The sequence below is a fragment of the Cryptomeria japonica genome, chromosome 11 (genome assembly GCF_030272615.1).
Source record: "Cryptomeria japonica chromosome 11, Sugi_1.0, whole genome shotgun sequence".
Classification (NCBI taxonomy): Eukaryota; Viridiplantae; Streptophyta; class Pinopsida; order Cupressales; family Cupressaceae; genus Cryptomeria; species Cryptomeria japonica.
In genome coordinates, this window is record NC_081415.1 from 134,624,968 (window position 1) to 134,648,214 (window position 23,247).

Consider the following 23,247-nt stretch of genomic DNA (forward strand, 5'->3'; position numbering starts at 1 on the left):
TTCAAAATCAAGGCAAGGCAAAGATAGACGAGGTAAAGGACGTTATTTGGAAGGCAATAAACGAAGAACAAAAGTTAAATGTTTACGAATTTGAGCCAGGACATGGAGATCGCTCCTGTCCCTCTCCAAGGGACCAGGACGATATTTGCCAAAACGCATGATATCCTTTGAAGATCACGTTGAGATAAAGTCGCATATGGTTTTAAACGTCATTTGGAAGGCTATACAAAGGGAAATGGACGTTCAATATCACCGATTTGAGCTTAAAATGGAGAAAAGACAAGGATCGCTCCTGTCCCTCTCCAAGGGACAAGGGCGATGATCCTTCTAACGTCCAAATGCCTCATAAAAGTCAAGTAATACAAGCATGGAATGAACGAGCAAGGTTATTATTCACCATACAAGGAAAAGTTGATATCAAAATGGAGAATTTCAAGTGAAAACATTAGGATCGCTCCTGTCCCTCTCCAAGGGACCAGGGCGATGATACATCCAAAGGCACTCATGCACACATGCAAGTCGATCTAACTCGAAGGACCCGACAAAATGATGATTTGAACGTAGAAATGCAGGGGTTGAACGTCAAAAATGCAAAAATCGAGACCAACATGATGGATCGCTCCTGTCCCTCTCCAAGGGACCAGGGCGATGAGGTACGTATACTTCATTTTCAAAACATTTTGGCGCTCAAATAAACATTTTGAATTTATTTAAATGCTAGCGAAATCGATATTTTAATTAAAAATGGCATTTAAATATTGCGCTTGGTATTAATTATTATTTTTTTGCCTTGTAAAAAAAATCGAAGTTTATTAATTAAAAACGATGGCATTTAATAATTGATTATTAAATTAATTAAAAAATTAAAATGAGCGCATGGTTTGGTGAGTCGGCCTTGTTATTTAATTAAAAATCGTTTTTTAAATTGCCTCATTTTTTACCAAGTCGGCCTTGGGGGTGAATGGAGAGGTGAGCGCTATAAAGGGAGAGTGAAATCTTCATTTTCACATCATCATTTTACCTATCTTACATGCGATTTTGAGGAAGAAGGTGCGAAATTGTGTTTGAAAGTGCGATTTGGAAGTTTATTAATCAAAGGTGGTGCGAACTATCAATACAAGGTGGCGCTAGTAACTTCCAAGGTGGTGCGAATCTATATTGAGCGAATTTGCCAAGGCTTGAAGATCACGTTAAAGGGGAATTTGAAGATCACGTCAAGGACACAAAAGGTGGCGAAATTACTATCTTGAGGAGATCACGTTGAAGACCATCTATACCTTAATTTTGCCTAGGCGAATTTTGTTGTTTTATTTTGTTCATCGTCATAGCCTAAATTTTGAATTTTGAATTTTGAATTCCTAGCTCAATCGTTTTATTTTAGGAAATGATAACTCAAAGACTTATCATGAAGTTTCCTAAAATACTCTCTAATCTATGTTATTTATTGCAAAATCTAGTTCTCATCATGAAATGTTGTGTAGGTATGGCGACCCCGAAGGCGGGAGCATCCACCAGTCGCTCAGCTCTCATGAAAGAAGATCAGAAGACCGAAGAAGTGGAGACCAAGATCGTGTCGAAGTGGAGCAACATTGGAGATACAAACTTGGGGAACTTTAGCACGAAGAAGTTTCGGGAGGTCCCTTACATTGGCAAGCCATCACCTGTCGCCCGGAGAATAATAGAGAGTGGCATCATTAAGGCGGCCGGCTTTCCTCCAGCCATTCAGTGCCATGAGTTGATGATCGAATGTGCTCGTCACTATGTTCCACAGTCCAGGACGATCGTGTCCAAAGAGGGAAACACTTTGGCGTACCTTTCAGAGGAAGCTATAAGTGAAGCTTTCCATCTTCCAGAGCACAAGGACATGATATACAAGAGCATAGAAGGAGCCAAATCAATGTACGAAGATGATCCAGATGCTTGTCTAAGCATTATCAATAAGAACTGGCTACTTAAGAGCCGTCCCCGTCTGAGCAAGGTCCCGAACACACCGCACAGGATTGATTTCCAGGAGGAGTACCGAGATTTGATTACCATGCTCAACCGAGTTACAGGAGCACCTCATGCCTTCTATTTTGAGAAGTGGATGTTTTACTTCATCCAGGTGATTGTTCAAGGGAAAGGTACAATTCATTGGGCTAGGATAATTAGCCATTGCTTAGACGTACAGTTGAGGAGACTCAAGGCTACTAAGTCCTTCCACATGAGTTCATATGTCATTTATGCCTTGATTAGGAGCGTTGAGTACGCAGGACTACCTCACAGAGGAGTGATTGGAAGAGGACCCGACGAGGTCAGAGCTTGTGATTCCTATGCCTACTTGCATCATCCGCCAGGGAGCAACTATAAGTTGGTTAATGATACTTTCACGATGAACATCACAAGGACGTTGCAAGGTGGAATTCACAACAGGTTATCTCAGGATGCCCAGGAATTCATAAAGAGGTACGGTGCTTGGTTCATTCAGTTTCCCAAGTTCACTTATATTAGAGTGCATGGATGTCCTTTACCTCCATACATGTTGCCGAGATATCCGACAGACAGAATTGTGTTACTTGAAGTAACAAGACAGTTGGCAGCATATGTGAAGGCATTCAGACACAGACATCAGAATGGAGTTCCAGTACCTATCATTTTGGGTAATTCAGTTGAGGGGTGTCCTAATGCTTTAGCTATGGATGACGCAGAGAAGGAGTTAGCCTTGTATTCTTTCTCATCTTTTGCTTTGAGAGAAAGCTTTGACCCACGTGGACATTTAGAGGAGACAGTCGGCAGGAAGTTTAGACATGAGTATCAGATTGAAGATTTTATGATGAATCTCTTAGATGATCTTGAAGTGAAACGAAAAATGCATTCTAGATTACCTTTGGATTTCATCAGGAAATGCAGGATATACAGAGTGGCCGACCAAGCTCAGGACAGTGGCAGACATATCCAGTCTTCCTATGATCGAGAAAGCAAAACAATAAGGTTAGATTGGAATGAGCCCGAGGTCGTGGATTTAGATACTTTGATGGCACCAGTCTTGTCTTGTACTCGCAGATGGGTTGACATACAACATCAGAAGTTGAGAGAACAAGGCATAGCTATGTCTTTCACTTCGGAAGAGAAACGTGCCGAAGGTGGAGCTAGTGTGAGTGAAGGCAATCCTAATCCTAGAAATTCAGGTGAAGGAAACCTTCGATGTGCCAGTGAGGGCAATCTCCATCCAAGAGGTTCGAAGAGGAAAGAGAGACCTGGAAAGAGAGAATCTTCCAAGAAGAAACAAGAGGCTAACAGAGATCGATCATCCGGTACATCTTCTAGACCAGAGAAGAGAACAATTCAAGTGGAAGAATCCATGGAGTCGATGGTACAGAACGATAGGCAGGAAGAAGGACAGGCACAGCATGGTTCACCCGATAGATCTCTCCAAGACTATGAGTTAGATGAAGACAAAGAAGACAATGAAATGACATCTCCTCCCAGACAAGAAGAAATAATGCATAAAGAGATTCAAGTTCAAGAAACAAGATCGATTATCCCAGATTGGTTGAAGGAAAGGTTAACTAAGGTGATCGTAGTAGAGGACGAGGACAATGCAATTGATTTAGAGAGCCTTGTTGGACGCTCACATGAAGTAACAGAAAAGAAGAAGGCTACCAAGATGTCCAAGATGATTCGAGATGAGACTGGATCCAGGAAATTGCAGATAGCTACACCGGCAGCAGACAAATATGAAGGTGAGATCCTAGCAGAAGAATATGATATACAGACTTTTGAGTTAGGACCACCCACAGCAGAGCAGACTTTAGATGATGCTACCGATTCATTTGAGGCATTGAAAGACAAGCTTAGAGAAGAAATGGAGAAGAATAGAAAGCTTGAGAGAGAGAGAGGTGCATGGAGGACATATTTCAGTCACATCAATGAACCTTTGGGACGTCAGGATCCAGCTAGATCACCAGTGCAGGCACTTCCACTTCAATCGATCAATGAGGCAGAAAGATTCAGGAACATGGTCCAACGTACAAGTAATTGGATGGATAGATCTCATACAGTGGCCATAGAGTTTGTTACAAGGATGATGAAGATTATTCATCAAGCTATCCAGGTTCTTGAGATGATCCACAATTTGATGATAACAGTAGCTGCATTCGCCCATACCAAGGATGTTATCATTCCTGTCTTGAAAGTTATTAGACATACTTCAAGGAAGATTTTAGCGCAGGAGAAGATCTTGGAGGGAGAATCTCACAGTTTGTTCCATTGGTCAACCTTACTCCATATGAAGAATGTTTTCTTTGAGGACATCAGTACTAGATGTAGCCAAGTTGAGGAGGTGATCAATCCGATCCAGGACAGAGTGTTTGAGGTACTTCGTACCATTCTTGGCAGAAGGATCGAGGTCGAGACAGATGTGGATATGCAGGAACTAGAGAATAGAATCAAGATCATCTTTTGCAAGGACGCAAATGTTACAGATGAGCAGTATGATCAGATGTTTGCCACCATGCTCCTGATTGAAAAGACGAAGGAACTTGAACCTTCATGGGACGCAGCTCTTCTAGATGCATTCGATTAGGTCATCCACTTAGAAGAGAGTATGAAGAATCTTCCCGAGATTCCAATCGCAGAAATCGAAGGAATCGTTTCAAGATTCATTGCACATGCTAAGAAAGAGAATTGGAAAGGGAATAAGATTCTAGATGAAAGGTTGTTACAGATGACATGACATCTTATTTCTCATTGGTTTATGTCTCCTAGGTTTTTGTGCCAAAATTTAATATTTGGCTATGCATTTAATATTGTTCAGTAAAAAGGAGGCCATTTGTAACAAACCCTAATTAGGGTTTGGGTGTCATGATCTTGACCGTTGATCTACTTTCGATCTGGACCTTTCATTGTAATTGGGGATGCTATTTATACCCCCATTTTTCATTTCATTTGGTAATAGTTAATAGTGTAATAGTCAATAGTTGATGTAAGAGAGATTAGAGCTAGAAGCAATTTTATTTGTAGCAAGATTGAGTTTTGAAGAGAGGAATTCAAGCAATTGTTGTACATGATGATTTGGAAATCAATGAAATATTGAAGTTATGGTGTTTTGTTGCAAATTTCTTGAGTTATCTTCATGGTTGTTTGATTTACTTGAATTGTGCTCAATCAAAGTAGCTTGTTAATTTGAAGGACATTGTGTGAGACTTGATCTTTGGTAGGATTCGTAATCCAAACCACTAGCTTCTTGCTGATTGTAGGAACGCCTTGCGTGGTCGACTGGAGAATACCTTGAATCCCTTAATCTTCAATCATTATCGTATCTTGGATATGTACCTTCGTGGTAGTGCCCGTGATCTTTGATGCATTGAATATCATTTTATTACCTTAGAAGATCGCACTAATTTCAATTGAGTTGTTATCTTATGGCAAAATTGAAGTTGGTTGAATCTTGCCAAGTCTTGTCCATACTAAGTCATTCATAGGGTTAGATTAGATTAGACCTCTTTCAAACTCTACTCTTTTGTTATTTTTGAAAAGTTTCTTAGTTTAGCAAATCTTGAACTTTCGGAATACGTAAGGCCCCTTGGAGGAAACAGCAAATCACATCATACCGCTGGAAGCTTGTCCACACGTAGAGACCCTACTAAAAGAACCTTGGAGTCTACCTAACTGATCCTTTACGCGAATCTTCAGCAGTTAGGGACTATTTTCTCAAGAGAGGATAAGATGCCTATTGGTATTTTATTCTGTGTATGATTGTGTATAAAATACACGTCAACACTGCCCCAGCGATCTAGAAATAAACAACAAACACTACAATGGGAGAAACAAAGAATAAACACTGAGAGCAACAAAGAAGGCTAGAAGGCTGCTCTAAAACACAATGTCTAAGCAAAATCAACGCAATGACCCTCAAGAACTCTCAAAAGACACCCATACACAATCCAATAAATAAGTGATTCAAAATGTGTTTGATGATAAAGGATATAATTTCTAAAAGTATCATGCCGTCTTCCTTCTTGGTTTGAATCATGTTTCCATACAATAGCTCCCCTATCCATAATCTTCACAGCCCTTGGTAGCAGCCAGCGCACTGCATCTCACAACTTTTGGCTAAAAGAGACATCAACAGAGCCTATCTGCATACCTCCATAATCAAAAATTACCAGTTCAAAATTTATTCTTGTGAATGCTTTAATAGGTGATCTAAGCACATCCTCATCATCATGTGGCCATCAAATCATAACCAGACAAAATATTACTCCATATTTTGACTCTGAGGAATATGACAGAGATTATTCAAGTCCAACAAATAGCGTGCAACTAAGCTCGTGTCTAAAAGAATGAGCATTTGATGCAGTACATTATCCACATTGCCTTTTGTTCCTTTATGACAGTGTTGACTTTGCATAGTTCTCAGATTTTATCTGTCCTAAAGATGCAAGCAACTCCCAGCAGTCTTGACTATTGGAATTAAATGATAGTGGATGCATCGCTGCTCTCCATGTTTCATTCCCAAACTACTCCAGCATGCAATAACATGTACACCACAATAGCTTGAAAATCCTGGTAACGTACTTTTTGTAACTTGTATAAAGTGTTACAATGAATAAGAGACTCAAAAAGTTAATGAAACATAACTTGGATTATCCATTCATAATATAAAAATTCAGAAGTAACATGCATGATGATAACAAGAAATTGAGTGCAAATAAGAGTGAGAGATTGAGTACTAAACTGAATTAGGATTTCCACTTTACCTAAAGATCATATCATAGTAACAGTCTCTCTTACACTTCATATACATGTACCCTAAGGCTCATCAGATTTTGGTATTTTTTATGCCTAAGGATTTGATTGATAGCACATTTTTATCACATTCAACTCACTCAACAACAAATGGGGACACATGAAAATTCAACAGAGTTGCTCATCATGGAGAATAAAAATAATTCATTCAAATGAATAATAGGTCAGTTAAATTTTGCATCTAATTTTTTTTATTTTAAGACCAATTGGATAGGCCTCACATATAGGGAACTTCTTTCAAAGAATGTTTTTTTCAGACTATTGTGTACTTTTCTTTTGAATTCAAAGAATGTTTTTCTCAGACTGTTTTGTACTTTCCTTTTAAATTGGTCAAAATTTGCAGCATCAAATGGATTATAAATATTACAAAAATAAAATTCTCAAGAGCACCATATAAACAACTCCAAAAAAGGACTAAGTTTGAGATTGTCTAAAACTCCCAAAGGATAGTTGAGTACAAAATTACATCATTAACATATAGAAATAAGTATGCAGGATAACAAAGAGTACCAAGCAGCCAATGACTAAGGAGATGGGGTTGATCATACACTATTAAACATTTTGTAGTTTTGTAAATGACCCATGTGCACTTCACTTTCTATTTGATAAAACAAAATAAAATCATAGCTTGGGTCTCTTCTTAAAATCTAAGCAACTATTGGTGTATGTATTTCCGTTTGCAAAGTTGTGGCACAAGTTATTTATATAGAAGAAAGCATTAAAAGTGATTTCTCCACCCTACAAATAATTTCATTTCCATTGAATTTTTCGCAAATATAAGATTTTGAATGATTTTATTAGTGAAGAAAAATATTGGCAGATCCAATAGTTTAAATATGTAAGGAAATGTTCCAATATATCAACTTTTTAACTTCTGAAAATTAAATTCTTAGATAAGATTTCTAGTTGCTAGTCCTAAGTACTTGACATAATGATAATACCCTGTCCCTGCTAGCCCTTCTGAGATCCTGAGACCTATGATAAAGAATCAAGTCATCATGCTGATTTAACTATAGAAAAGTCAGAAAAACATAAGGACAACAGTACTTTAAGCATACTATGGAATTTTAACTTCTTCATTTTAGATAATAAATAGAGATCTTTACTATGAATTTCAACATATTTATAAGTTACAGTGTTGGTTTTTTCCCAACAATTATTGTACATCGAGCAAAGGTGAATACAACCAATAAAGGTAAGCTAAAGCTCAATTAATATTAATGTTAAATAAAATACAATGCATTTTCTGTGTTAAGTCTCAAGGGAAATCAAGAGGGACACATGGACAACTATATATGATTAAATATACTAATTTCAAAAGGATAAGAAAATATTGATTTTATTTGACAATCAGTACAAATAAACACATATAAATCAGTGATTATAAAGGGTGGAATATTTAATTACTTTATTGTTTATATTTCATGTTTTGGAGCATGTACAGGAATCCACCTTCCTGAGGAGGGCATCCACTGGCATTCCCATCTTCAGTACAGCAGGTGCCCTCATGTAACAGAAATGTGTAGAATACATTTCTATGCCAGAAGACACCTTTCCAGGGAGCACTGAACTTTTTTTAGTGCGTGACTAGCTTAAAACCTAATCCCCAGTAACAACCCAACATGTTTTCGTAAGAAATCATCAAGCTTGACAAATGCTGTTACTGTCTATTAATCTGGATCACTTAAAAAAGCTTACAGCAACATGCTTCTGGAGATTTTCCATTGAATTTTATGTATTACTAAGAATAGAATGCAAATACTAGAGCCTTGTGTAGTTGGACTCATAAGAAAGAACACATTATTTGCTTCCACCATGTGAAAGAAATATGAAATGGAATAAGATAAGTTGGACCATACTATTGGAAACTCAAAAGATACAAATAAATGCATATAACAATAACACCACAGTAGCATGTAGAAAGAAACTGGATACAAAAATGACGAATTTAAAATTAATACAGTGAAATCAGACACATGTAAAAGGTTGAGGGATGAAATGAATTCTCACCAGCAGCCTCATCAGGACCACAGAAGTCCCAGCCATCTCTAATGCATAAAGCAGTGTGAGGAGGATAGAGCTTTGCAAGCTTCTGCTCATCAACAGAGAGATCTACAAGGAATTCTTACATTAGAATGAATCTAGGACACTATATCAAGTGTCCAAACCCTCAAACAATAATTGGCAAATAGACACTTGCAACACAGTACTAATATCACCAGCTAAATTGGCATTTGCAAAAGAAAGAACTAAACTAGACAAATTAATTCTGGCCTTTGTGCACAAGAAAAATATACAAGCGAGATTCCATAAAAGACCAAAAAATGCAAGAAGTCAGCACTCTACTAGTTGTGGAAATACGTAGCATTTCTAGCATGCAGATTTTCTTAGCTAGCATACATAGCATTCTAAATCTCAACACAAATACCTCTGTCATTAAACTTCTTGAGAGTTGGTCCAACCAGCAATATGGCAGCTGCTTCCAGGTGAGGCATCTCTAAAATAGGATTTTCCTCCAAACGCAGATGCTACAGTAATAAATTGATCATTGGATAGAACTTACATGTTAATAACACTTGTTGATACTAAAAAAATTGAAGATAAACTAAACCACAGAAACACTGCTAAGACACATGATCAAAAACATGTTAATAACAATTGTTGATACTTAAAAAAAAAAGGATAAACTGAACAATAGAAGCACTGCTAAGAATCATGTCTTGGAATAAGAGCAACAAGCTAATATTAGATTTCAGGTATTGGAGAAAGCAACCAAGAAAAAAAGAACAAAATAAAATAATTTAAATAAGCAACTAACCTCAAGCACAGGCACATATGGAAAGCCTTTCAAAGTTGATATTTTGTTTTTGCTTGCTGCCAAAACCTTTAATGACAAAAACAAATTAAGATTCAAGCAAAAATGGTAATCTCCATGTGAAAACTAAACCTTGCTTTAAATTGGTGACAATTTTAGATCACAAACCTGAAGTCTAGGCTGTTTTGCCATTGCAAGTGATTTCAACTTATTTTGTGCAACTGAAAGAAACTAACAAACCAAATCAAGAAATCAGATGGATTGCGGCATTTTACACAAAATAGAAACTTCAGAAAGGGTTACATTTATGAAGCATAGAAACTGTCTTTTAATGAAAGAAAATAGTCTGTCATGCCTGTAAGATATGAAAAATACTGTAAAAATGTAAATACCTCTAAATTTGGAAGTTCTGGAAGCCCAGTGAGTGAGGTAATCTGATTGCCTGCTAAATACAATTGCTGCTACAAATAAATATACAAAACAAGTTAAATTTCAATTTCAATTTTACGCAGAAAACAAGTTTCATGGCAGAAGAATGTCAACAGGCTAAAAGTATTGTAGGCCTGACAAACCTGGAGACCTTTGCAATTTCCAAGAGGCTCAAATCCAGGTCCCTTAAATTCATTAAAGCTCAGATCCAAAACCTACAAGTGAAGGGAATATAGAAGAATAAGAATGCCACTATAACAGAATATCTGTAGGCATGGATACCCAGCTACTTTAGTGCATTGCAATATGTTTGTAAAAGCATGCCTCTCGAATGCATAAAGAATTATTTATTTATGCAGCAATCTATCTATAGAATATTAGAAAAAAATAGTCTAATCTAAGTTGATTCTTTTGTAAAGATTCTACATTGAAAGCATGATTTGTTCCTTCATTGTGACTCACCTTCACCTTCTTGAGAATCTCAATGCCAGCCAATGTTGACAACTTATTATCCCTCAGATAAACAAACTGAACAATTGCATAAAACCAGAGTTTAGGTCATGCAGCTTCACGGTCAAACTAAAATCTTAAACCAAACTGAAAGAGAGAATGCAATTATTATAAAAAATATTCATATCGCATTAATTGGTCAGACTAAATGCATTATGGTAGTCCTTGGAATTAAAAAAGATACTCATTTATTCATATATTTTTTCAGAGCCTTCATGAAGTACAGCTGAATAATGCCTTTAATTATGAAAACTGACAATAACAACATCCTACAATTAATAATTTGATATATCCTAAAGAGAAGAAATTATGCTATTAAATTTTGTTTTAAATTTATGCTAACATCGATTGTTCGGTAGAGAGGGTTCATTCCACCTTTTACATTTTATGCAATTAGGCTCTGCTAGGATGTGGAACTAATGGAATAACTTGTATGCAGTCCACTAGAGATTGATTTGCTTTAGTCTTGTCTTTTGTTGGTCAATGGAGTCCAACCTTGTAGGTCCACTGATTTCAAGTTTTGTGAATGTACATTTTAAATATACGCTAATATTGGTCATTAGGTAGTGGGTTCATTCCACCTTTATATTTTATGTAATTAGGCTCTTCTGGGATGTGAATCTAATGGGGCAACTTGTATACAGTCCACAAGAGATTGATTTGCTCGGTCTTGCCTTTTGATGGTCAATGGAGCACAACCTTGAAGGTCTGCTGATTTCAGGTTTCGTGAAAGTACCTTTATGTAAGAAAGCTAGTTATATTACATAATTGTTTTCTACCAAAGCTTCAGATTGATTTTTCTACCAATTTCAAATTTCCAGTAGCTTTAGACTTCTATAAATTTCAGTCTTGTCAAAATCTGTTCATAGCATTAGCAGCTTACTTCCAGCAGTGAGCAGTTTAGGATCATAACTATGGTATCAGAGCCCTTCTCTGCCCTCATGGGAGAAGCCCCAACAATGGCAGAGCTTTTCACAGAAGTAGCAAAGATTTCAACCATCAATGCTGATATTCACATTTATGGGAAACAGACAATAAAGAGTTTCATAAATACCTATTTTTTGGATGTGTCAATCACTGAGAAGAAGATCAAAGAAAGTGGCTGCTGCTATTTGAATAAAATGCTAATAAGAATATAAGGATTATAAACGGTCAGCTTATCAGGAAAGATTGAAAACCTAGAGAAAATTTTCATGGATATGAAGATTGGAAATGAAGATTTAGCTAGAACATTTTGTTACAAAGGATTTTGTTGGAGAAACCCTTAGTAAAGAACATCTAACAAAGAAAGGTACTTCAAGCAACTTAGTTTGATCCAGTATCATGTTTCCATGACAAGAAACCAATGCAGTTATTTTGTTTAAATGAAAATATCTTGTATTTAAACTAGAAACTAGGGTTCCATATCTGAGAAACAATTTTGCCTCATTTAAAGGATTTTTAAAGGTTGAACCTATGCCTAAGATTTTTCTTAAAGTTTAACAGCAAGGTTCAAGCAACGAGCAAATTTAATAACAAGAAGTTCCTTGCAATCACGGCAGAGGTATTAAGAGTAATTCCGTTATGTGCTTAAATGAAATCCTTTGTGATCTTCCTCTTTTTGTTGCAGTCCAATTGCTCAAGACAAAATATCTTTCTCATTGCTATCCTAACTTTGGCTTCTAAAATCACCAACGTTACGGCAAATGACGCCAGTGATGTTAAATGTTTAGTGGACGCCAAGGGCATTACCTGCCTCTCACCAATGTAGTTGTGAAATCTTCAATAAAGTTTCTCCATATAGAAACAGTTACAAGCATTACAAAAAATTGTCATGCTAGATATTTTCAATGGCATGTATCTGTAGTACAAAGCCATTAAGAAATCTTTCAAAGCTGCAGTAATGATAATCTGATTGATAGTATGAAATGTTCATGGGGAAGGAAAACCTCAACAAACAAATTGAATGTTTATGGAGAAGGAAAATCTCAAGACACAAATATTCAGCTTTACAATTTCTTTTAGGGAAAAACAATTCAAGGAGGAGGGGCTCTCATGATCTTTTTAATTATATATCAATGACAGTTATTGAATTGTAGGTTCAGTCCACTTTTCCACATAATTAGTCTCTTTCTAGGATGTGGATCAAATAGAATCAACTGTACGGGTTTCAAAACTGTTTTATTTTAATTCAGTGTTCCCTAAGGATGCGTCCCCAGGATTTTTACCCAATCTTCAGGAACCAGGACATCCTCCATGGAGACCTACCCCCAAGATGACCCTGCAGATTCAAGAATGTTCCCCCCAAGGGAGATGCCCGAGGACATCTTGTTGTCCCAAGGCAACCAGAGGATGTTCCTTGCATCATTTTTTTTCTCTGTTACCAAATCTGCCTACAGACTGGCCAGACTGAGTTCAATTCGAACCAGATCTGTGATCCAGTCCGATCCACCTACAAATATGATCAGGATGCAAGAGAATGGTGTTGGTTTGTTTCGGCTCAAGCAAACCTAGGGCAAATCCATCCATTTTCTTTTTTTTGCTTTTAAAAAAAAATACCTAGGTGGATGGACGGGCCTATCGCTATGAAATTGGGGATAGAGGATTAAGGCAATCTGATAGTCACTCTCTCTGGCAAGACAATCCTACTCATCTTTGATGTTGCATATTAAAATGTATGCCATGAAGATCTATATAGTTTTGAAGGTCTTCGTTTGGGCTTGGTAGCAAGGGCTCTACCCCTCAACCCTGCCCTACCCTGCCCTGTATTGCGACAAGGAACGTGAAAAGAGAACTACCCCCAGACCCCACGAGGAGCACTGCCCTCAAACCCCCACATAGAAAATTGCCCCTTGACCCCAATGGGGGTAGTGCCCTCATACCCCCATGAAGCTTATGGCTTATGAAGCCAGAGCAAATTGACTTTTGGATGATTCCAGTTTCCAACATGTTGCACTTGAGATTGAAAAGTGAGCACACTATTAGTGCAAGTTGCAGTGGCAATGCTTGTGGTTCTTCAAATGTTCCTACATCATCTAATGTCGAAGATGATGCTAGTGTTAATGGTTTAGAAAATCCTTCTGACATTGGAAATTGCTTGTTGAACTTGATATTATTATTTTAATATAGAACTTGAAATTCGAACAACGAGTATTTTATAAAATTTATCATTTATATTTTAAACGACATTAGAGTTTATGGTGGTTTTGTTGATTATATCAGGCTATGTGGTATTCTAAACTTAATTCCTGTTTTTAGTCTGCAAATATATATGCGATTTTTAAATTTTTTTGTATGGATCCACAAATTGGATCTAAGAACTCAAACCCAGCCCCAAACTTGTATAAATCTTTCCTTTATAATTTAGAGAGGTGACTGCTTAGGAAGAGAATTACCAGTGGCAGCTAACAGTGAGGGTCAGATAATTTCTAGCGCTGGCTTAAGAGATTTTCAGAAAATTCTGACAAATGGTAGTTGTGAGTAAATAAGTTTTTTTTTGCTGATACTGTTTGCAAAATTTAGTGGTAGTCATTGATGGATATTCCAAAAATCGTGTAGCATAGTATAAAAATTTATGAAACATAGCACCATTTTCCTGCTGAAAGCTCTGCCATTTTCTGAGTGGTACACGCCCAGAAAACTGAGTTATACCACATGGGACCAATATGTTAGAGAGACGCATAAATTTTTGGTTTTACCTGTTTACCTGTACCCTGTGACAAGTCCACTATATTTAGCAACATGGTCACAAATCTGCTTGTGCCCCTAGAACTGCAAATGTGAATTCAAAGATAGTAATGGTTTTGCAACTATGTTGTCAAAATATATAAGACTCATCATAGAGTGCAGGTAAAACTGTTAGCATAATATTTTATTCCCTTTAGATATGTTTTATCCAAAGTGTGAATTGTGATATTGCACTAGTTTATGAAGTTTACTCAAATAATTCATAGAATAATGAGTTGCACACATTCTCCTTCCTTCACGGTATTTTGCTTTTTTCCTTATCTTCACAAATTTAGAAACTTGGAGAGTAATTTTTTGTTTTTTGGTTTTCTTTCTCTTCCTCATCCTCATCAGATATTGAATCTTGAAGCTATATATTGTAACTCTTTTATTCCTTGCTGAAGATATCGAATGAAGCTATTGTGAGCTTTTGTACTTCTCTCTCAAGAAACTAATTCTGTTGCGCTATTTTGATTTTATTAATCATTTGTATTTAATGGTTTAATAATCTCTATCACTTGCATTAATTTCTGGATTAATATCTGCTTTGAGAATTCTAACATAGTATCAAAGCTTTGTGCTAGGATAAGGTTTTTAGTTCCTAATTGTGAGAGATTAAAATGTGCTTTTTATCTTGCATGTAAATTTTCCGCATACCCAATATGCTCTTCTCTTGCACCCTAGATCATCTGCAAAATCAAAACAGTTAATGTTTAAAAATTCAACCACTAAAATTTACACTTGTTTTTTTCTGAGATCAGGGTGATTACATCTCTTTGGTAATACTAGCAGCATTTTTTATTGTTCCATAGTGCCTAAAAGGGTCAAAAAAATCGAGATTGGCTTTTATTTCATCAAAATCAGAGATCGAAAAGCATAATTGTAAATAGGGATTTGTTTGAGGATTCAAGCAATCAGCTATATTTTGGGGCATTTTCAAGCCAAACAAACCTCACCATTGCACACAGAAGACCCAAATCCCCATTTCCATTAAAAGTTTGTCATTATTCGAATTCATTCTCTAGAAGAGGTTGAATATTTTTTTGGCCTGGCACTATTCATCCATACAATTGTACCACCATACTTTATGTACATATGTGCACAGTGCTTTTGCTACTATGCAATGCTAACATGATTGGATGGATTGTTAATGTCATCACTTCAAAAACCCCTCTCTATTGGTTTTTTTGATTTTAACCCTGACTTTGGAAGACCCTAACTTACTAATTTGGACTTGAAAATAAGTGCAATTTTTTTGCTACTTCAGGTAGAATTTAGTGCTCTTTGCAGTGGTGTAAATGACCTTTTGCTTTAATGCGCCTGCTTTCCAAAATTTCAGTTTTCTCAGAAATTTTGTTGCTCAATCATGTTTTTTGTAACTTTCACAAATGAGCTCCTTTTTGGGTGCTGTGGGTAATTTTCCAAGCTCTACATAGTGGTGTGATTTTTATGTTCCTATTCTGTAAGAACATATTACTTTGAACATTTTGGCCACTTATGGGCCTTGTAAAACTTGATTAAATTTGGAATCTTGCATTGTAAGCACACTATAATAAAGTGTCAAACACTGTACTTGCTAGGGGGGTCGTATCAACAACTACTGGTGTTAAAATTGAACAATTTGGGGGTTGTTAATGCTCACATACTCAACTTATAAAGTGTCAATTTCATGTACTCGACTTGGGGAGCTTATACGCAAACATTTTGTAATCACAAACTAAGATAAAGCTCCATTTTGGGGGGGTTTCATAATGGATTTTGGTAGTAAATTCCATCATTCTATTGTCAAGATAAATTCGAAGTCTATTTGTCCTGAAAACAAGGGATATAAGATAATTACATTTTGCAAGATCTATTGCCCTATCTCCTTGAACCTGTTCTTGAGCCAAGTGACTATGAACAAAAGCATTTGTGGTTTAACAAAATGACATGGTCTACAAACTAATGTCTTACTATTTTTAAGTATATTTTGCTTCAGCTTGAGTACAAGTGCCCTCTAACTGCTTGGACTTTCATCTAGCAGCCATATGGAGACCTTGCTTCTTCACCTGAAAGTGATGCTTTCTTGGAGGACCTTTCACATATAGATGATACTACTACTAATACTCCTCCTAATACCCCACCTCAATTGAGGACATCTCTCATGTACTTGTAGATACTTTAGAGTTTATTGTTGTTTCTTCAACAGCTTCTAGTGATTCTTTGAAACAAAATATGTCTTCTAGATTCACCTTGTTGAGACATATTCCTACAAAATATCTCTTCCTTGTTTGATGAGTCCCACATTTTGATCTAGATAACACCATTGAGGATGATTAGCTTTGCTCTTGCAGGGCTATCACCTGTTGCTTCACGAAAATTTAGAGTCACTACTTCAAGGGCTTCAAGCGATTTTCTACAACAGGATTCTTCGTGTCTCCAAGGTCTACTTACCAAACATTTCATATTTGTTTGTACCTCTACTTTTCAAATCTTGATAACACCATTGAGGATATTCGTCTTCTCTTTGAATACAACTTCTGTTGAGTTGTATCACCTCTCATTCTAGATTCGCTTGTTCTCTCTCTGCCACATCATGCTACTCACTTGACACATCATGATTCACATTGATCCATGTCTCATATTTAAGAGATCACTGTTCTCAAATCTTGTATGGCACAGTCAGAGTTCAACATCAGCATCGAAAAACATGAGCAACTTCCAAATCCATACATCTTGATTCCTTTTGCATTCCACTCAAGTAGGAATTCAACAATTTGATGGCTCGTGGTTTCTATCTTCCAAAAGGAAGGTGCATCATTTGTTGCAGAGGAACCTATTACAACATTCATAATGAGACATTCTACATTACTATTCTCTCTCTTCTTTGTGGAAGCTCTTATAGGGATTTCAAGACACTCACTTTTGGGGGTCTATCTTGTCCTCCTTCACATACCACAGTTGGGATGGAGTTTTGTACTACAGGTTTTCTCCTATTCTGCTTCTTTCTAGGTACACTCTCTTTGTTCTTTGCTGTTATTTCAAATTGTACATAGGTACCTGACATGCTTGTCTTGTTGGGACCCATTTCTTCTTACCTCAATCGCACTTACGGGGGAGTGTTGGTATAATATTCCACTTTAGATATGTTTTATTCTAATTGTGATATTGCACTAGTTAATTAAATTTACTTAATTTATTTGTACTTAGGTAAGACAGGCTAATGATGCACACATTCTCATTCTTTCGTAGGATTCTGCTTTTTCCTTATCCTCACAAATTTAGAAAGCAATTCCTTTTTTTTTCCTTCGTCTTTTTCATCCTCATCAGATTTGGAATCTTCAGGCTATATATTGTAACACCTTCCTTCCTTGATGACCATAACGAATGAAGTTATTGTGAGCTTTTGCGCTTCTCTGACAAAAAACTAATTCTGTTGTGCTACTTTAATTTCATTAACCATTTATATTTAACAGTTTAATAATCTCTATAACTTGCATTAGTTTTTGAGTTAATAAATGTTTTACATATTCTAACAAAACTAACTAATTATGCACAACAGTCTAACACTGTCAAAGCCACTATATAATATGATGCTTACAATAATGTGGCCAAATTTATGAATTAGCACATCTCATAGTTACATGTGTCTGTATGAACTCAACCTCAAACCAGACGCAGCTAGTAGGTACCTATACCAGTAAAACAATTAAGTTTTGAAAGTTTTTGAATAATTCAATTCATATTAATTGTTGTTTAGAATATGAATGACCCCAAGACCCAAGTAACTTCAATCAATGGCGCACAACCAGTGGGTAAATAACCTTCCAGACAAGAGGTTCAACAAATGTCTCATTCACAGTAAAAAATTTGATGACGAATCAAAACATATCTGAAGTACAGGTGTAAATATACTACATGAATTTATGTTTCCAAAAGGCAAACCAAAATCCCACAGGAAGCTATCCTGTCACAAGCAAACAAATTGAACTGAAACTTGTTGAGTGCATACCTTCTAAAGAATGTAGAAAATCTAAACCACTTTTCACCCAAATTGCATTATTTGGCAGAAAATACAACTTGCACTGGTTCTGAAACTTGAATTGGAAGCTGTGAACATTTGCACTGGACTTTTAGTTTTAATCATTTTGAATTCAACAAATTTATTAGTCACATTACCCTGAGGTTTTTATTTATCTCCAACTCTCTGTCTGATATTCAATTACAAACATCACAAAAATGTAAAACTCTACATTGAAGTACAATTATGAAAAACTTCTCCACAATAATTTTCATCCCCGGAAACAATTGTGCAATTTGGAACAGATCCAGCAAAACCAATAAGTTAAATGCTCCTTTCATAAGAAAATGAACAATAATTTTCAAAACGAACAAAAATCTTGTGCTTTTATAGTTTGTTTCCTGCTTATAAATACCAATATACTGCCCATATTACTGCTGTAATTAAAGTTTTTTGCTTAGTTTATATTATATAACTTCATAATTTATATGCATGTCAAAATAGGTCAAACGCCAAGTAAGAAATATTAGATTAAAAGGTCTAACCATGCCTAATCATAACCAATGTTACATCTCAGATGGCCAAAACATGTGGCCTAATAGTTGAACCGTCTATAGAATAAGGAATCACGATGTACAGTCTAAAAGTAATTTCATGTGAGTGACTACATGCTAGAAGATTGCGAATTCTCCACTTTTATGCTTTTGTGCTGTTTATTTTGCAATGGTGCACGTGTAGTATGCTTCAGGTTTATGATACTAAAAAATAGATAAACTTGGACTGCTAGATGGTCCAGCTCAGTATTCTGTTGCAAGTATATTTACAGACACTAGCCTATGCTTAATTATTTTATTCAGCAAATTAATATTAATTAATTACACATATAAATACAGAAGACCGTTTCCACCAATCTAAAAAGTAAAAAATATAGTCTCTGGATCTGAAGAAAAATTTAACACAGCAGCATCAATAGCTAACAATGAACATCAGCCTCAAACATAATATGAACAATTGATTGAATCCAAAAAACGTTAACCCTTCAAAGCAGGGAGAAATTTAATAGTTACCTCTAAATTTGGGGATAAATTGAGCACGCTGGAGTCAAGGCTGCGTACTTTCTGGCCACGCAAATCTAACCTCTGTGGCATATGCAGAACATATACAATTAATATTTCTAGTTTCCAATGTTCGATTTCATTTTCAAAGAAGCTTTTAAAGTGACTGCATTTGAGATTATTCATTTGACATTTCAAGTCCCATAGTCATGAAGAACAGTACATTTGAGACTAGATGCTTGACATTTCAGGCTCAAGAGTCATGACGAACTTGGGATCCTGAGCAATGTAAAATAAATAAATCTCAAAAACAGTCAATCCACAAACTTCTCTGGAAAGGATACTTCTCAAAGCACAATGTTCATCGAAGGTGGCTTACTTTTTGCAACTCAAGTCTGCGCTTTCTTTTTATAACATTGAATCTATGAAAGGAAAATTTGAAACAAGAAAATCGGCAAAACATTTATTTACAGCACCAGCTTTCCCTAGGAAATAGCATTTTATGCAGAAAACCACTTATAATCCAGCATCGTTCAAACTGAACAAAAAAACCGTTCATAATTGAAATTTTGCTTTTAATGAAGGAATCGATACATACCACATCATCTCCAGCCTTGACTTCAACTTGCGGAAGAGTGATGAGCCGAGAATCCTTACTTTCTGGAGTCAATGATTTTCGGCGATTGGAAAGGCTTGACATTCTTTCTGTAGACATAGATGAAGATGTATTCTTTGTGCTGCTAACAAGAGACGACGCCGGTTTTCTCAAGCCATTAGTTCCTCCATCTAAAGAGGTTGAAGTTCGCGTCCTAGCTTCTATCAGAGATGAAGAAGCGGTTTTCTTTTTAGTGGCACCAGACAAACTAGGAGACACAGTGCCACGAGAGGAAACAACAGAGGGTTTAGTGTGACGAACAGCTTCTGTTGATTTCAAAGATCTAGCAGATGGTGTTGCAGACTTCGAGGGCCCAACAATTGATGGAGATATTGAAGAAGTGGTGTAAGGAGAAGTCTTGGAACCCAGAGAGGGTTTTTTGAGCTCCGTGGGAGTAGAACTCATGACTGGACGGGCAGAAACATTTGACAGAGAAGCTCGGCGAGTTTCAACAGTTAACATACTTGGCTTTCCGGGAGTAGACATGAGACGCTGCCGGGGAGTAGTACTACCAATAGGAGTGGCAATGCTTGACCGCCGTTCTGCAATTCCCGGTGTGGATGCCCCCATGCTATTCCGTCTCTTAACAGAATTTGATCCAACGGCAGTTTTTGAGCTTGAAATGCTGCTGTTTTCCATTACTTTCCCATTGTTATCAATCTTTCTGGTTTTGGCTGCTGTGGATGGTGAGCATCGTGTGCCCGGTGTTGTAGATACAGATTTGTCTGTGGATCCTCGCAATGCGACCGGTGTCTTTGAGGGAGTGGAGAGTTTTGACACAGGTTTGCTGGTTTTCAGGCCTTTTGAGGCAGCATTTGAGGGTTTGGAGGCTATCTTTCGCGCTTTTCCAGCGGCGGGAGAATTCACAGTGTTGGCTCCACCGGACAGATCAGAACTTAAGTCCTGCTTCTCTTTGTCCTCGTTTTCTGCTGGGAGATTTTCACGAACACCTAAAGTATTATCTTCGTCCATTTTGTGGAGCCGAGTTGTGCTTAATGCCAAACAGATGACAGGAAATAATTTTTCAAAAACTCTTAATTGTCCTCCATGCTGTAAAAGACTTCAAATGTTGGGAGCTTCTAATTACAACAGAAGCTCAAAACGTCAAAATGATGTAAATAATCTAAATATTTGAGCTCCAAAGTTCAAGGCGAAGAGTGCCGTGAATGATTTTATCTTACAGGAGCTTCAAACTCCAACGGAATCTCAGAACTTAATGCTGTCAATAATGTAAATATTTGAGCTTCAGCACTTGCTGAGACTAAAAGTACTGTAAATGGAGTTCTCCTCGAGCTGAAGCTCAGGATTCACAGGGCACAGTGCTGGTAATGTCTCGATTTAAAGCTCTAAACCCCACGACAGATCATAATGCTGAACATAACTTATCTGGGAGCTTGATGAGTTTCAAGATGCTAAAAATGATTTTAAATATCAAGGCTGCACTTGCGACTTACAGGCCTGAATGTCAATAATATCTCGATTTAAGGCACGAAACGGCAACCGCAGCCCAACAGCTTTATCTCGGAGCTAGATGACCTAAATATGCTGTAAAATTTTGGAGCTTCGAGCTCATGATTTACAGACATGAACGTTACAAAATTCTCGATTTGGAGCTCGATTCCAGATCGGAATGCCGTCTGGACGTCAAAGACAATTTTAAATTTTCTGCATAATGACGAGATCCAAAATAAAGATGCTCTTTACTGCGATTTAAGAATAGATTGCTGAAAATACTGCTTCTCCAATACCAAATTTGACATGGCAAGCCCGGAATGCTGCGAAAAGCACATTCGGAAGCTCGAAATCAGTACAGAATATCAAAATGATCTAAAATTGCTGAAGAGAGTTTTACTCAGATTAATAAATCAAAGTTTTTAAGTTAATCAAAAACTTCAAATCACTATAGAAACAAAGAATGCCGTTAAGTTAGTGAAAACGCTCATATACAGATCTCTGACCACAAATTCCAAGCTCAGACCACTGTGATATCCGCATTCAAAATCATAAAATCACTACATAAACCACGAATAACTTGAAGTCACAGTAAACGCCTCTTTCCAGATCCCAAAATCGTAATTTTAAACTCAGTCTGTTGTGAAACTCAGTTTTAAAAGCTCAAAATCACAATACGACATCAGCTTACCTTAAAGTTGCAGAAAACTCCCTATAAACCAGAATACAAGTTCTGCCCACTGTCGAAACAGTAATAACATGAAATCAGCATAAATGCAGTAAAAAAACCTGTTAAACGGCTCTAAACAAGTAAAAAGGAGCCAAATACCTTATCACAGAGTTCAGTACCGCGATTGAGCTGCAAAGAAGCTTATTTTGAGGAGAATGCTCAAAATGCAGCAGAATGTGGTGAGAATGTGCTGAGATCCATCGATCTGGTAGCAAAAGCAAGAATTTTTAGTGCTCAAATAATAGGATTTCTGTGGGGTTTGTTTGTTAGAAAAGGTGCAAAAATAGCAAGCAATGTATGTATTGTCTTGTACCATACAGACCCTGCATCCATCTACAATTGTTCTTGCTACTACTCTCTGCTGTTACCTGTCAACTAAACAGCTTTGACATTTGAGCCCCCGGTCACCATGTGACCGCCGTTACCCCCCGCTAAGCCAAATGGGCCTGCCCGGGCTACAGTAAAAATTATGCCCTGTGCTGTAAAGCTGAAGAATGGCTGGCGTCTGGTAGTTAGGCTTATCAGATTGTAATTCGGTTTACCGGTCAGTTGTTTGGTTAGCTGGCGAGGGCCGGTTCATGTGACCGTGGGTTTAGAGGGAAAGCACTAAAGTAGTGGTTAAAATGGAGGGAAAAGGTATTTTGGAATCCAAAGCGGACATCTGGGATTTAGCTGTGTACTTAATGTTTAGCGTTCCGATAAATTAGCTGGAGCGGCAGCGAGATTTATGATTTAATCAGTCCCGACAAAGTTAGCACTGAAATTTGGCGTGGCTATACATCCACGTTTTTGCTCTTTTTAAGCCTAGACTAGGGCTTCCTTTTTAAAAATTAAAAATTAAAAACATTTTTCTCAACTTTTGGATAAGCATTTTAAGGGGTGCGCTATTTCCATTCATGTATAAGTATGTTTTTTTTTTAAATAAATTATATTTATAGTTTATTTTAACAATTTGAGTAAGTCGATTACAACTATTATCAATGTTTTGATCATATTAGGAAGAGAACATTTGATATTCTATGTGATGACATCCTCTTTTGAAGATAGATCATGAAGTGTAGTTCAAAGAGTTTATGCTAAAAATCAAAGAAGATAGATTATGTTGAT

At 36.8% G+C, this 23,247-nt stretch overlaps 1 protein-coding gene across 3 annotated transcripts in view; it reads right to left on the reverse strand.

Moving 5' to 3' along the window:
• Positions 1–22,681, reverse strand: part of LOC131032632 (187-kDa microtubule-associated protein AIR9) — an 86,163-nt gene extending 63,482 nt beyond the window's left edge. The window contains exons 1-12 of one of the 3 annotated variants that reach the window (XM_057963648.2): positions 22,509–22,681; positions 22,240–22,345; positions 22,102–22,150; positions 19,902–21,733; positions 19,316–19,387; positions 10,496–10,561; positions 10,177–10,248; positions 9,997–10,062; positions 9,773–9,835; positions 9,608–9,673; positions 9,218–9,317; positions 8,800–8,901 (exon numbers count right to left, since the gene is read on the reverse strand). In XM_057963648.2, coding sequence (XP_057819631.2) covers positions 8,800–8,901; positions 9,218–9,317; positions 9,608–9,673; positions 9,773–9,835; positions 9,997–10,062; positions 10,177–10,248; positions 10,496–10,561; positions 19,316–19,387; positions 19,902–20,930 — 1,636 coding nt within the window. In that variant the 5' untranslated portion in view covers positions 20,931–21,733; positions 22,102–22,150; positions 22,240–22,345; positions 22,509–22,681. Of the gene's footprint in view, positions 1–8,799; positions 8,902–9,217; positions 9,318–9,607; positions 9,674–9,772; positions 9,836–9,996; positions 10,063–10,176; positions 10,249–10,495; positions 10,562–19,315; positions 19,388–19,901; positions 21,734–22,101; positions 22,151–22,239; positions 22,488–22,508 lie in introns of those variants that run through there. The other 2 variants (XM_057963649.2, XM_057963650.2) reach the window with 2 other exon arrangements.
• Positions 22,682–23,247: the final 566 nt, after the last annotated feature.